We start from the raw sequence: 15,734 nt of genomic DNA on the forward strand, positions 1-15,734 counted from the left end.
CTATTGAGAAGGATGATGAAGTATGAGATGCACTTCACAGGGGAAGATTCAGATGTCAGAGAATTAGGAGAGGCCCTTGAAAAAATTGATCAAATCCTCAAATACTTTTGCAAAAATGTCCCTAGTGAAGTAAAGGATATCATCTTGTGCCATCCATTTCAATTTGTGAAACACATTATATTCCTCCCTACACTTCGTCAATTCACTTGCTTGAAGAATCAACTCATTAGTTGCAACTAGAGCCCAATATTTGTTAAATATCATTAGATGCAACCTAACAGAGGGCCGGGTGCGTTGGCTCATGCATGTAATCCCAGCACTTTGGGAGGCCAAGGCAGGTGGATCACTTGAGGCCAGGAGTTTGAGACCAGCTTGGCCAACATGGCAAAACCCCATCTCTACAAAAAATACAAAAATTAGTCAGGCGTAGTGGCAGGCGTCTGTAATCTCAGCTATTCAGGAGGCTGAGACAGGAGAATCGCTTGAACCCAGGAGGCAGAGGTTGTAGTGAGCTGAGACTGTGCCACTGCACTCCAGTCTGGGTGACAGAGCAAGACTCTGTCTCAGAAAAAGAAAAAAAGAGATGTAACATAACAGAGTTATTCTCGAAACATTGTAGTTTCATTTCAAGATCAAATACCTTACTAAATACATTAAAAGCACTATTTATTATGAAATGTTGGTCCACTTAAGTAGCATTTTTCTGGGGTCAGTCTTCCTCAGTTTGGGCTGATCTCCTCTATTCAAACGAGTATCACAAACACAAATGGCTAATAACTGTTAGGGTGGCCTAGACTTCACTTGTCCTTCAGTATCCATTTTCTTCTCCCACAGTAAAATAACTTTCATCTGGGCAAATGTCCACCTAGAATAAGACTACATTTCCCAGGCCCCTTTGCTGCCATGCATGGCCATATGACTTGTTTCTCACCAATAGGAAATAAGGAGAAATGGAGTCGGAGTCTCTGACCACTTCATAGAGCAGCGCCACCAGAACAACTTGGAATTTTATTTGACATCCCCGGTCTCTCTCACCCACACAGCCAAACTTAAATCCAACTGAACCAACTTTGCTAGGTGGCCACATGAACACAGGGTTTAACATGGCTGAAGACTCAGCAGGAACAATTTACTTTTGGTCCTTGGGGGATTACAAATTTACAGTATATTCTAATATGTATGTACAAATCAATCTAAAAGGAAAAAATAATCTAAAAGGTTTTGAATTCATTATAGGTTTTTGTCATTTTTCTTAGTCAACACTGATCAGTATAACATATCATGCAGTTGGATCTTTAAAAACATTTCCACTTTAAACAACAACTCAATATAAAACTCAAACCTGAGCTTCCTAGCTGCCAGGGCAAAGAGGGAAACTATACAGGGTATGTGGCTCTTATTATGTAATAACAAGGAGTACACCAGTTCATCAGACTAAACAGGTGTTTTCAGGGTCCTGAGTTCTGAAAGTAAGGCTGGAATGGGATTCTTTGTACAGAGTGGCATTCTAAATATAATGAATAAAATTCTCAGTGGCAGTTTTACAGAAACGTAAATGTTCTCGGTATCTGGCTCTTTACACTTGACATTACGCTCCCAGTCTTCATGAGGGTATAATAATGAAGCATAGTTGAATAAAAGCACTTATTTTAGGGAGACAGCTTTTTGGTGATTTGCATACATTCAAGGACAAGTTTGGGAAATCCACTTTAGAGAATGTTTATTCTTGAAATGACTGATTTTCTCATGTCGCCTGTAAGATTTTGAAACACTAGCCTTTAGCTCCCGCCCTGAGCCCTCAAAATGGCACAGAATATATGAGTTTCCTTTCAGTCTGATGAATACTATTTCCACGCCCCCTCTGAATTCCCATGATCTTGCATTCCATTTTGATTATGCCACAAACACCTCACTTTGACTCTGGGCAGGTCTCTTTTTTGGGCTGCAGTGGCCCTGGCTGTGAAATGAGGGGGATTGATGAGAACAGGTCTAGGGTCTTTACTGATCTTCCAGCATCCAAAACGAAAGGTTTCTGTACAGACCTTTCACCCAGAGGTTGTGAAAAGACAGTCTGTGAGCCACACACTCACCCCTCAGACATATTTTCTTTGGCCCCCAGTATACATTGAAGAAAAAATAAGTTGTGCCGGCATATTTTAAAATAAGATTTTCAGTGAAATATTCAGACTTTAAAACATTTCAAGGCTGGTCACTCTTGAGTGCATGGCTGTACTTTCTAGACCCAAGTTGCAGGTGCATCTTCAATAAGGGCCCACTGCTCTGCTGCGGGCCTGCCTGTCCTGCTTCTGCTAGCAACATCCAGGCCCCCGCCAATCATCTAGGGTGGTGGCCATGGTAACTTCTGACACATGTGGCTTTCTGCAGAGGCTCAGGGGAACCAACAGGTGGTTGATTCTGCATAATGGCATGCACAATACACACGAACAAGGTATAGGAACGAGGCCTTTCTAGTTCTCAGCAGAACACACTTTCTAGGTGATTCTGGCTATGGGATGAGGCTGTAAGAAGACACACCTTACTGGCTTGCTCCCCACACCAAAGCATCCCTGCCAGCCCACACTGTGTATCTGAGAGGAAGCTGCCCAGCCTCGAGGGCTGCAGGTCCAGCGCTGCGGACAGGGCTGAAGGAGGAGTCCATCCTTCCCTTGCGGCACTCCCACCCAAACAAACCCCTTGTCACTTGGATGCAACTTCCTGGGGTTGCAACATCTGAGCCACAATATCTTGATTTCACAACCGCCGCGGCTTCTTACCCAAGGCGGGGAGTATTTATTTATTTTTAATTAAAGCAAGTTAAATGAATTGAGTCTGGAGGGTTTTGCAATGGTGCTAGAGGTAAGTGACTATACTGTAATTGCATCTCTACCTCAGACAACCAGCCTGGCAGGTGAGCCTTCAGAGCCCACCAAAGACCTCCTGCAGGATAAGCAAACAGGAACTGGGTCGCCCTCCACCCAGGATGACACGGGTGAGTGTGGACAGTCAACCACCATGTCAGTTTCTGCACCACCTTGGTTACTGCCACGTAGAAAGCGACCACACAGCCCCATTATCTGTTCCCCTCCATGAATTCCTATCCCCCACCCCTATGTTTTGGAACCTTCTTCCAAGCTGATGGTTTGAAGTCAACGAAACAGTCCCTGATGGGCTTAATAACTATTAACAGAGGATGCAAACTCATGCATGGGCACCTTATGGCCTCTCCACACTATAATTCATAGTTTGAAAAGACTCACTTTTTTGGGGGACTCAAATTCCTTTGACAAGGTCACTTTACATCACTACTGTAGGCAAATAAATCTGTATTTCTTTAATACACACAGAAATAAATGCACAACTCTGAAATTATAAGACAGTTGCTCTAGGGGCTATCCAGAATCAACTCGGGTACCGCAGTGGTGTGCAGACCACACCTAGGGACGCCCGCCCTGGCTGTCACTCCCTTCCTGCACCTGCCCCCGTCCCTGCTCACCTGTCCGGTAGCCGGTGCTATTGAGGTACACGGCAAAGGTGCGGCTCTCGTGCTGTGCCTGCCAGGAGGGCGAGGAGCAGTTCTCGTTATTGGTGTAGGTGTTGTGGTTGTGGACATACTTGCCGGTGAGGATGGAGGAGCGTGAGGGGCAGCACATGGGTGTGGTCACGAAGGCGTTGATGAAGTGCGCCCCGCCCTGCTCCATGATGCGCCGGGTCTTGTTCATCACCTGCATGGAACCTGCAAGTCAAGGGTGGAAGTAAGGCGCAGGGCAGGAGACCCGGGGGGCACCGGCACTGGGGGGCTCTCAGCACGTGGCATTCCTAGGTCTGGAGTGGGCACATTCTGCAGACCTATGGGGCAGACGGGGCAGGGGCCACTGCTGCACGGTGGGACCGTCCTGCACAATCAGGAAGGACCCTGGGTCCCGAGTCCACCTGGACACTCCTGAGGTCCAGGTCTGGAGTCTGGAGGATTTTGCAATGGTGCTGGAGGTGAGTGACTGTAAGTGACTGTACTGTCACTGTCCTGTACTGTAATTGCATCTCTACCTGCAAGGCAGGTAAAAACCTGTTTATAAATGACCTGAGACTGGAATCAAACTGTTTTACAAATTTTAAATACAACATTGTTTTTGCAGGGTATTAATATACATTGTTTTGTTTTTTCTTTTGGAAACCAACCACCGTGTAAATTGAGGGAAGATTATACTTTCTTTTCTTTGGAACTTTCCCAATAATTGTTTGCTCTTACTGAAATCTGGTCACGCCAACCTGGTGGCAAACCTTCTCCCTGAGTATTCCCTGGCTGAGGTGCTCTGCCATCAGCCACAAACCCTGCTGGCCTCTTGTCCACACTTTTCTTCGAGCCTGGAACCCACCACCCCTCACCCCAAATCCAACCCATCGGCCTAGTACGCCTCTCGTAGGGAGCCTCTGGCACCACCCTGGGCTTGAGAGCTCTGAGCAGTCTTGTAGCGTGTGTCCTGAGTACTGATCATACCCCAGGCTTCGAGGATTCGGTCATGTCTGCTCTTGTTTCTTTCTTTTGTTTTTTGTTTTTTGTTTTTTTTTTTTGAGACAGAGTCTTGCTCTGTTGCCCAGGCTGGAGTGCAGTGGTATGATCTTGACTCACTGCAATCTCTGCTTCCTGGGTTCAAGCGATTCTCCTGCCTCAGCCTCCCAAGTAGCCCCTATACGCAGCTAGTTTCTGTATTTTTAGTAGAGACAACGTTTCGCCATGTTGGCCAGGCTGGTCTGGAATTTCTGACCTCAAGTGATCCGCCTGCCTCTGCCTCCCAAAGTGCTGTCATTACAGTCATGAACCACCTTGCCTGGCCATGCCTGCTCTTGTTTCTCAACCAAGCTGTAAGCAGAGCAAGACACTTAGGAAGAAAGGCAAGAAGGAAGGAAGGAAGCAAACGAACGTGTGTGGGAGCCCTACTGTGTGCAGGCCACGGTCCCAGGAGGGCAAAGGCCATGTGCTCCGCTCAGCCCTGAATCCTCAGCACTGCCGCCGTGTGTGACACACAGTGGGTACTCAACATAGGTGTGATGAGTGCATGCTCAATTGTATGCTGTGGTTGGTACCCAGACCCTTAGTGATTTGATGGAAATATTCCATGGAGACCCTCTCTCTTCTTCTATGGCCATCCTTGGTTTTTCCCCTTTTCCTTGCAGTTCTTAAGGTGTGCAGTGGGTTGAATGGTGCCCCCGTCCCCTAAAGATAAGACCATGTCCTAATTTCTGGAAGCTGTGAATGTGACCATATTTGGAAAGAGGGTGATATGGTTTGGCTGTGTCCCCACCCAAATCTCATCTTGAATTGTGGCTCCCATATTTCCCACGTGTTGTGAGAGGGATCTGATGGGAGACAGTCGAATCATGGGGGTTGTTTCCCCCATACTGTTCTCTTGGTAGTGAATAAGTCTCATGAGATTTGATGGTTTTATAAAGGTTTTCCCTTTTGCTTGGTTCTCATTCTCTCTTGCCTACTGCCATGTAAGATGTGCCTTTCACCTTCTGCCATGATCCTGAGGCCTCCCCAGCCACATGGAACTGAGTCCATTAAACCTCTTTTTCTTTCTAAATTACCCAGTCTCGGGTGTATCTTTATCAGTAGCATGAAGACAGACCAATACGGGGGGTCTTTGCAGATGTAATTAAATTGAGGCTACTGAAATGAGATTTGTTCTGGATTCCCCAGGTGGGCCCTAAATCCAGTGACAAGTGTCCACATAGGACACAAAGTGGAGAAGACGCACAGGCACAGAGGGGAAGGCCACATTCAAAGGGAAGCAGAGACTGGAGGGATGCACATACAAGCCAAGGAACAAGGAACTCCTAGGGTCCCCAGGGCTGGAAGAGGCAAGGAAGGGCTCTCCCCTAGAGCCTTCTGAGGAAGCACAGCCATGCTAACACCTTGATTTTGGACTTCCGGCCTCCAGAACTGTTGAGAGAGTAAATTTCTGTTGTTTTAAGCCACCCAGTTTGTGATTTGTTAGGACAGCAGTGGGAAACCAAAACAGGGTCTACCAGGCATGTGAAGGCTGTGATCCCAATCACCTAGCAACCCCCTAGAAACCTGAAAACAAGCATCAGACCCACTGCAGCCTCCTGGGATCTGGGGAAGGCCCTCTGCTCAGCAATCAGCTGCTTCTACTTTAAATTTTTACCACCAATCAAGTCACCAAGGTCGTGCCCTTGAGGTCCCAGGATTGCACATCGGCCGCCCTCCCACCTCCTGGCCCCTGCCTCAGCCGTACCCCCAGCCTGGGATGCTCTCACTCCTCCAATCACAGGGCTACCTCTGTCTCCTTCAAGTTATTGATCAGACACCACCTTCTTGGAGAGGCCTTCCCTGGCCTGTATTGAAACCACCTCCCGCAACCCACAGCACTCTCCACTCTGCTTCCCCGCTCCGTGTCTCTCCACAGCAGTTACTGTCCTCAAACATAAGTCATTTTGATTTCACTTATTTGTACGTTGCTGACTTCACCACAAGGGCAGGGACTCAGCCTACTTTGTTCACTGCCTAGCACAGTGCCTGGCACATAATGTGCTCAACAGAGACCAGCTAACTTAACATATAAAATACTATCTTACACTCGGGTTTTCATATCTCAGGAGTCCAAACCAGTTGGTGTCCACAGACCTGTGTGTTGGTGTCTTGTAGAGTGGGTTTTAAAAATGTGACATTAAATAGCATCACACAGGATATGTGCTCTCCAGTTTGCCACACTCCCCCGTGCTCCCTACAGTCTTACACCACCTGCACCCACTCTCATTTCCTACCCGACCCCTGAAGGCTTGGGTGTTGCAACCTTCTGATATAGCTAAGGAATTGAGAGCACTCCAACTTATTCCTGGGGAAGAGGGCAGTCTTCTATGCCAGTAATAATCATTATAATTAATAGTGGCGACTATCACTGGCTGAATGCTTATGGCTGGGCTGAAGACATTCATCACTTAATTCTCCCAATGGCCCATTTTACAGAAGAGGGAACTGAACCTGGGGAGCTGAATGACTGGCTAAGGCTGCACAGCTGGGAAGGCAGTGAAGACTCAAGCCTAGCAGAGGCGGGGTGCTGAGTTTCACGTTCACAAAATGTCACAGTCACACGGGAGGTGGTAACAGTGTCCTGAGGAAGTGCAGAGAGGTCCCCATGCTCTTGGTCCACTCTTGGCTTCAGTTAAGCTCAGAATGGTCCCTTGGTGACCCAGAAGGGGGTCCTCTAGTGGTGACTTCATCGGGCACACCAGGGGTGGGGGTGGCCCAGGGTCACATCACCAAACACCAGGGATGCTGGTGGTGTGAAAGGCCACTGGGAGCTCCAGGCAGGGGGTGGCATTGCCTTAGATTAATTGCGTGGCTTGGTTTCCTTCTACTTAGGGCAAGTAACCTTAGCTTTTCCTTTAGGGTGGTGGAAATCCTCTTAAAACAACAACAACAACAAACAATTGCAGCCGATTTTTAAAAAGTAAATAATCGTACAAGTGGCACACAGATATATGATGAAAATTGTGAGGGAATGATTAGAATTTGGCAATCATTGGCTTGGTACAACCCGGACCTGACATCCCTTGATATGTGGCTTGGTACAACCCTGACATCCATTGATGTCATTCGGCTGTCGATTAGACCTCGGGTGCCACACCCACAGCCGAGCCCTGATGTCACCGTCCCTCCTGCTCCTCCCGAAGCCACTCCCCTTTCCTCCGGGTACTTGGGCAATCATCTTGGCTACGGTTCCTCCCATCTTTCAGTTCCCACATCCAATCCATCAGCAAAGCCTGTTGCCCTCTCTTCAACGTAAACATCCACGATCGGACCCTTGCCACCTCCCCCGTGGGCCAGGCGATCATCCTCTCTCCCTGAAATCAGGCCAGTTGCTTCCTGATTGGACTCCAGTCACTTATTCCCCACGGTGTAGCCAGAGTCTCCTCTCCTGACACTCTCCGGGGCTCCTGCTCACTCAGAGGAGCCCAAGTCTTTCTGGCCATCCACAGAGTGTGGTGGGACCCAATCCCCTCCCTCCCTAACCCCATCCCCCTCTCCGCCCACTCTCTGCAGCCACAGGGTCCCCTGCTCTGTCCACAGACTGACCAGGCGTGCTCCCATCCCAGAGCCTGCGCCCTGCTGTTCCTTCTGCCTGGAAGACCTCTCCCCCGGAGCCCCACAGCGGTGCCCTCACCCCCTTCTTGTCTTTACTCCAAAGTTCCCTTCTCCGTGGAGCCTTCCCTGGCCCCCAATATTTTCTACTCCCTTCCTTGCCTGACATTTTCAACCCTGCACTCATCATCTAACACACGATATACTTCTATGTATTTATCTACTGATCCCGTTTGTTGTCCCCTGTGACTTTTGATGGCTCCACAGCTTAGCCTAGAACAGTGCCTGGCACGCAGTGGGTGCTCATAAATATTTCTTAAATGCACGAGTCCAGGGCACCCCAAGTGGAATCAATCCTTTGCTCCCTGGTCCCAAACAGTAAGGAGAAAGGATGAAGCAGCTGGTAGTGAGAGCTCAGCCTCTCTCGGTCTCCAGCGCCTGCAGAAAGGACAAAAGCTGGCCACCCACCTAACTGGTCAGACCCTTCTCCTGGAAGGGAACGCAGGGCAGGCCGTCACCTGATGAAATCACCTGCACTCCGCAGCCCCCAGTGCTGCCTTGGCAAACAGTGAACAGCCTCCAGAACCATTTCTTGTTTTTAATGGGCTCAGATCCAGGGTCTCCAAATGCTTAGATCTCCTTCCTCCTCATTCCAGAGGAAGCGAGCTGTGAGGTGCTCTTGGCCAGCACTCACCCTTCCCAAATCAGCTGGCGGAGGAGCGCTGTGTCAATCCACGAGTAAAGGACAACAGTGCCCCGGAATGACAGCAGCATCTGTGCATGGGCAGTGCTATGTGCTAAGCCTCCCCTTGGGGACAGTAACCTGCTTTATTAAAACTGCCATAGCGACGAGGCTGTGTAAACCTACCTCTGTAACACAAAAACATATGATTTCATCCCCTCGCCCAGCCCCAGCCCTAATGCAGAAGGACAGCTCCGACGGGAGGGAAGGACCTGAACGACGCGGCCACACAGAAATGAAAAGGCCAGTTTTCAAGCTTTTCAATGCAGCTGGGCCAGCCAACCTCAACTTCTTTCGTCCAACATAAACCTGGGGACATGCAGACAAAAACAGACCCGGTTTCTTTCCATGACCAAACCTTCCCACCATACTAGGTTGAGGGTGAGGTCACTCTTGACACCTCTGTGACTCTGATGGGCTGGAGAGGCCTCACCCCCAGGCCCATCTGTTGGGATTTAAACTTGGGGGCCCAAACCACCCAACTGCTAGAATGCAGTTTCTCCCATGACACTCCTGAACTGCCTCCCCATTCACGGTGGCTTTTTGGGGGCCTCTCTGTGTACGACTGTGCTATGATTTGTTTGATATTTTTATTTAACGTGATTTAAGAAAAAACCCTTTAATCTCAATCCAAGTTAACTACGTCGAGTTAGAGAATTAAGGTGTGAGTTATATATATATATTTTTGGATGCACCATCCAGTAAGTCCATCGTTGATAAAATCAATATTTTGCTGACCTGCCACAGGTGACGACGTTGCCAGTGTCATAGGAAATGCTGAATGAATTTGCCCTTCTAAAGGTCTAAGTCAGAGCAAACACTATCTATGGGGACTTAGCAAGGTGCCAGGGAGTTTCAGGATTCAAAACATGATTTTTTTTTTTTTTTTTTTTTTTGCCATTCCTGAGGCTTAGGTGGCTCCTATCTGTTGGAGGCCTGCTTCAGCTGGGAGCAGGGGAACCCTGTACCCCTCCCAGACAAACCCCTGCGGCCCTCAACTTGGATGATTTTGATGTATAACTAGTGAGATGCCTTCCTATGGCTAGTTTCTTTAAATTATAGATATTATTAGAGTCTGTGATGGCAGGGCCTCCTAGAGAAAGCAGCAGAAGGAAGAATGGGGCAGGGAGAAAAATAAAGGCGGAGTCAGTAAACACAGGACCTTGACTTAAATTCACTCTAATCACTGTTTTCTCTGCCTGGACTATTGCGGTAGGCTCCCAAGCTGTTCTTCTATTCTCCGTTTGGTGGCCAGAGGCTTTTTCTTTTGAGACAGGGTCTCACTCTGCTGCCCAGGCTGGAGTGCAGTAGTGCGATCATGGCTCACTGCAGCCTCGACCTCCCCAGGTTCAGGTGATCCTCCCACCTCCGCCTCCTGAGTAGCTGGAATTACAGGTGTACACTACCACACTCAGCTAATTTTTGTATTTTTTGTACAGGTGGGGCTTCACCACGTTGCCCGGGCTGGTCTTGAACTGCTGGGCTCAAGTGATCCTCCTTCCTTGGCCTCCCAAAGTGTTGGGATAACAGGCATGAGCCACCATGCCTGCCTGGCCAGGACTTCTTTTAAAACAATCAGTGAAATCATCATATTCGTTGCTCTTTGTCTTCCACTGACTGCCTGCCTCACTCAGAGTAAAAATCAAAGTCCTCCCTCTGTCCTACAAGGTCCTCAGTGATCCGGATGCTCACTTGCCCCAACTACAACTCCTACTGCGCGCTCTCTCTCTAAACTTCCTCTGCTCCAGTCACACTGACCTCCTCCTTGTTGTTCCTCGAACACACCAAGCATGCTTCTGCCTCAGGACCTTTGCACCTGCCACTCCTCAGCCCAGACTCAGTCCCTCATTGCCTTCAGGTTTCTGCAAATATCACCTTCTCAGCAAGGCTTTCTCTGGACTGCGCTGATTAGAATCATGCCTTCCCCTTCCTTCTTGCCTTTTGCTGCTCTTCCTGGTGCTTCCGTGTGAGTAAATGAAGAGTAAACATTCTTAGGGGACATGCAGGCTACAGATTCTTAGGGGACATGCAGATGCCTTTGGGGTGAGTGGTGTACACGGTGGGTGGGGAGTCAAGGGCTATCTCTGCTTTGCATTACTTGGATATTTTAAAGTTTTGCTTGTGTAATTTTATTGATTGTTTTGAGATGGAGTCTCCCTCTGTCTTTCAGGCTGGAGTGCAGCGGCGTGATCTCGGCTCACTGCAACCTCTACCTCCTGGGTTCAAGCGATTCTCCTGCCTCAGCCTCCCGAGCAGCTGGGATTACAGGCAAGTACCACCATGCCCAGCTATTTTTTTTTGGTGTGCATTTTTAGTAGAGACAGGGTTACACCATGTTGACCAGGCTGGTCTTGAACTCCTGAATAAATAAAAAATAAATACATGCAGCAAGAGGGCCACAGGTTTCTAGAACAATGGGAGAGGGCAGGATTTGGCACTTGGCATTCCTGCACGGGTCTGCAGGCCTGTCTGTGTGCTACCCCTGTGTGAAGCAGGCCCTAGGATTTAGGGGAAAAGGGCACACAGTGGGCTTTCTATAGATGACCGAAAAATCTATAGATGGTCTTGAACTCCAGGGCTCAAGTGATCCTCCTGCCTTGGCCTCCCAGTGTTGGGATAACACTGTTATCCACTGTGGCCACTGTTGTGGCCACATATCACCTGCTATACTCTACCTGGGGCCAGTCTGCTCCCAGGGGCCCCCAAGCTGTGCTTTCTTTCCTTGAGGAGAGGGGCATTAAGGTCCACCTGGCATGGGGCAGGCTGAGGATGAAGGGGGCACCACACACCCCTCTCCAGGCCGCGTCCTTCTCCTGATTCCTCTCTTACCTGTTTTGTTTTCTATGTTAAAAGGGTTCAGCTGCTACAAATGAACATGTGTATAACACACACACAAACACATGCACATATACACTTCGGTCCTAGACTGAATCACCAGGCCCTTTTTCATCTGTAGACTTTGGGTGCCAAAGAGCACTGAATTGAGAGGCCAAGAATGAGGTGTGAACTGCCGTAAATCACTGACTTTGAGCCTCAGCTTCCCTGTCTGTAAAAACACAGCCCATAAATAACTTTAGGTATAAGGTTTGACTATGAAATTCTAGGATAGATTCTAGAACCTATCACTATGTCACCATACTCAATAGGATGAAAAAGGTTTTCAGTCAGAAGGCCTGATTCCAAATCTTGATTTTTGCCACTTCCTATTAACCAGGTACCTTGTGCAAATGATTTAGCCACCCTGCACCTCAGTTTCCCCGTCTGCAAAGCGGGAGAATAACAGTGCCTCCTTCTCAGGGTTGTTCTGAGTTTTGAGGGGGAAAATATATATATATATACTTTTTTAGTTCAATGCTTGACATACAGAAAGCACTTAATGCATGCCAGCTTTTATTTATTTATTTATTTACTTATTTGAGACAGAGTTTCTCTCTTGTCACCCAGGCTGGAGTGCAATGGCACGATCTCGGTTCATTGCAACCTCTGCCTCCTGGGTTCAAGTGATTCTCCTGCCTCAGCCTCCCGAGTAGCTGGGATTACAGGCTCCCACTATCATTCCTGGCTAATTTTTTGTATTTTTAGTAGAGATGGGGTTTCACCATGTTAGCCAGGCTGTTCTTGAACTCCTGGCCTTAAGTGATCCACCTGCCTTGGCCTCCCAAAGTGCTGGGATTACAGGAGTGAGCCACCATGCCCGGCCACATGTCAGCTTTTCAACAAGTATCATCTCACACAGAGTTAAAAAACGGAGTCCCTCTAGACTAAATCTTGTCTGCATGTGTGTTTGATTTAGGTCTGCCCAAAAGGAAAGGATTTTAAAAATTGAACGGCCTTTTTCTTAAATTGCGAGATTTCACATCAATTCAACTTTCTGGCTTTGCTTGAAAAATGCAAAGATCTGGCTTTGATGGGCCCACGATGGGCTAGACCCGAGTAGCGAAGGCCCACTTGACAAGGTCTTCCTCCGGTCTTCCACGGCCCCTACCATGCCGACTTCCTCCTTGCCAGCACCTGCCTAGCCCTGTGGGCGTGGAGTTTGCAACCCTTAGCTGATTCAATTCCAAGTGAAGGGAGCAGCTAAATAAATCTGCAAAGGTAACGCTCTACTGGGGCCCAGAGACCTGCAGAGAACAGGCATTCAGCGGGGAAGAGAGGCTGCGGGGTCAGGTACAGGTTGGAACAGAGTCTTGACCTGGACAGGTGGGGGATGAAGAGGGCTATGAGGTCGAGCCACAGGCAGGAAAGAACCTGTGTCCTGCACTGACCTCTGGCTACTGGTGTCCACCTAACAGGCTGGAACTCATTCAGCAGCCCTCTCCTGGCCCTCAAATGTCCCTGGAATGTCCGCAGTGCTGTAGGATCAGCTTGTGAGCTCCCTGTCATGCCCAAGGCAACACCTGCTAATGGGCTGCAGCAGGCTGGGCCCGATCAGACCTGACCAACTGCCCCAGAATAGCTCTGTCTCCAGCAGAGGGGAGAGAAAGGCCTGGGGCACAAACAGCAGAAATCGGGAGCCACACTTGGGCAAAAGAAGGATGAGTTCATGTCCTTTGTAGGGACATGGATGAAGCTGGAAACCATCATTCTCAGCAAATTATCACAAGGACAAAAAACCAAACACCGCATGTTCTCACTCATAGGTGGGAATTGAACAATGAGAACACATGGACACAGGAAGGGGAACATCACACATCGGGGACTGTTGTGGGGTGGGGGGAGAGGGGAGGGATAGCATTAGGAGATATACCTAATGTAAATGACGAGTTAACGGGTGCAGCACACCAACATGGCACATGTATACATATGTAACAAAACTGCACGTTGTGCGCATGTACCCTAGAACTTAAATAAAATATATATATATACACACACACATAAAAAGGGAATCTCTTATTTTTCACCTAGTATAGATGTGCTCACTGCTGCTGGTGGCAACTCTTGCTGTGCCTGTAACTCAATCCAGAATAATTACACTGGATTCTGGAGACCTGTTGCTCACAGGTTGTTGTTTTTCTTTTGTTGGTGCAAAGGTGAACCATTCCTGACTCTTGGACATTACAAAATAAAGACAAATGTTATTGCTGGTTTCAGCTACGAAAAGCCAAGGCTCCAAATCGGTTCCTAAACCCAAAATCAATTAAGCAGATGTCGAGGAGGCAGGACTGAGATTCTATTAATAAGCATCGGGTTGTCAGAGAGACCATGCAGTTAATTTTTTCTCCGTTGCTTTCTGCTGCCTCTGGTTGCAGAAGTTCCTGGGAGAAAATTCTGCTATGGTCATCGTCAACCATAGCAGAGAGGTGGCAGAGCACATGTGGGAAAGGGCAGGGCTTGGGTGTAATTGACGGGGCTCTGCAATGATTGGTCATTTCCTCTCTGAGAAACTCCACCCAGAAATATTCCTCTAACTCAAAATGCTACAATCACCATCCCTGGGAGGGGATATTTATTCAATGGGGCAGGGCTTCCAGGGTGTTTTCCCCACTTTTCAGAAGGGGCTACGCAGAGCTGCCGCCCAGCCACAGGCCTGGTGGGTGATGTTTGCAAAGCAGCTTAATGTCCCCCCCTTCCCCACCTCTCCCAATCTGTTCCTCCTGCCCCCGCCTTCCCATCTCTGTAAATGGCACTGCCATCTGCCCAACGGCTCAGCCAAAAACCTAGGAGTCATCCCCGATTCCTCTTCCCTCACCCACCCACTCAGGATCCATAAAGCAAACCCTGCCGACCTTCCAAGCAGCACCGGAATCCACCCACCTCTCTCGCTCTGCAGTGCCCCGTCCTGCTCCGTACCACCAGCATCTCCCACCTGGACTGCTGCAACCACCACCTGATCTCCCTGCTTCCGCTCTTGTCCCTGGGCCACCCTCTTCACCTACAGCCGGGGTGTGCCTCTGAGAACATGCACGCATAGCTGACCAGCTCAGAACATTCTGGGGACCTTCCATCGGGCGTGCAATCAAATCCAGACCCTGCTGCATGGCCTGCTGGGGACCACCAGGTCTCCCCTGTCTGCTCTCTGCCGCCCTCTTCCCCATCCTCCTCCCCTTCATTCCCATGTCCTGCTGCCCTCCTCCAACGTCCTGGGAAACCTGTTCCTGCCACAGGGCTCTTGCACGTGCCGTGCTTCTGCCTGCAGTGCTCCTGCCTCGGGTTTCCACATGAATGTCTCCTCATGACGCAGGTCTCCCCAGTGTTAGGCCACACAACCCCACTTCCCACTGCTAGGGGAGCTGCCCTCGCTGGGACCCTTGCTCCTGATCTCTGGTGTTGCTGAGACCCTCAGTTGCCCACAAATATCTCTTTCTCCTTCTTCCTCTGATCAGGCTGTGACTTTATTTTCAATGCACCCAGCTAGGAAACATTTCCCAGATTCCCTTATGGCCAAAGATGTGCCAGGAGCCTGCCTGCTGCCTTCCAGCCCTGCTCTCTGTCCAGTTCTCCACCCCAGGGCACTGGCCTGGAGGTGCTGGTTCAACAAGCCCCTTCGCTCTTTGGGCTTTGGGTTGGATTTGACTGACAAGGGCCCCTGGCAGGAGATCGGAGAAAGAAGAAAGTGAGGTTGGTGGACAGATTCCTCCACCTTCCTCTCTGTGGTGCCAACAGAGGGTGACAGCTCTTGTGGGGTGACCCTCTGTGTCCCTGGGTTCCAGTAACCTCTTGTCCCACTGTTGCTAATTAGCCTGGGGCACTGCCCTATCCCTAGTGGTTTCCTCGCACTTGCTCACACCTTAGCAAAAAACACTTAAACCGTCTTCCAATGATTCAAATTTGCATGTGCTTTATAATTCTCGCTGAGATCATGTGGCTAAGTAAATAAGATCTATTCGTGTTGCATGTGACTTCTGAAGTGGTTTTTTTTTTTTTTCTTTTTCCTGCCCTTCTGCCTCT

The 15,734-nt window shown here is 49.0% G+C and overlaps 1 protein-coding gene across 9 annotated transcripts in view; it reads right to left on the bottom strand.

Annotated features, from left to right (window-relative positions):
- The window catches only part of SULF2 (sulfatase 2), a 129,793-nt gene that overhangs the window by 76,497 nt on the left and 37,562 nt on the right, over positions 1–15,734 (bottom strand). For all 9 annotated transcript variants that reach the window (XR_010154266.1, XM_054675020.2, XM_016938080.4 and 6 more), the window contains exon 3: positions 3,494–3,733. Coding sequence is in view for 8 of the 9 variants with exons in the window: in XM_054675020.2 (XP_054530995.1) it covers positions 3,494–3,733 (240 nt within the window). In the remaining variant the exon portion in view is untranslated. The remainder of the gene's footprint in view (positions 1–3,493; positions 3,734–15,734) is intronic.

The sequence above is a fragment of the Pan troglodytes genome, chromosome 21 (genome assembly GCF_028858775.2).
Source record: "Pan troglodytes isolate AG18354 chromosome 21, NHGRI_mPanTro3-v2.0_pri, whole genome shotgun sequence".
NCBI lineage: Eukaryota > Metazoa > Chordata > Mammalia > Primates > Hominidae > Pan > Pan troglodytes.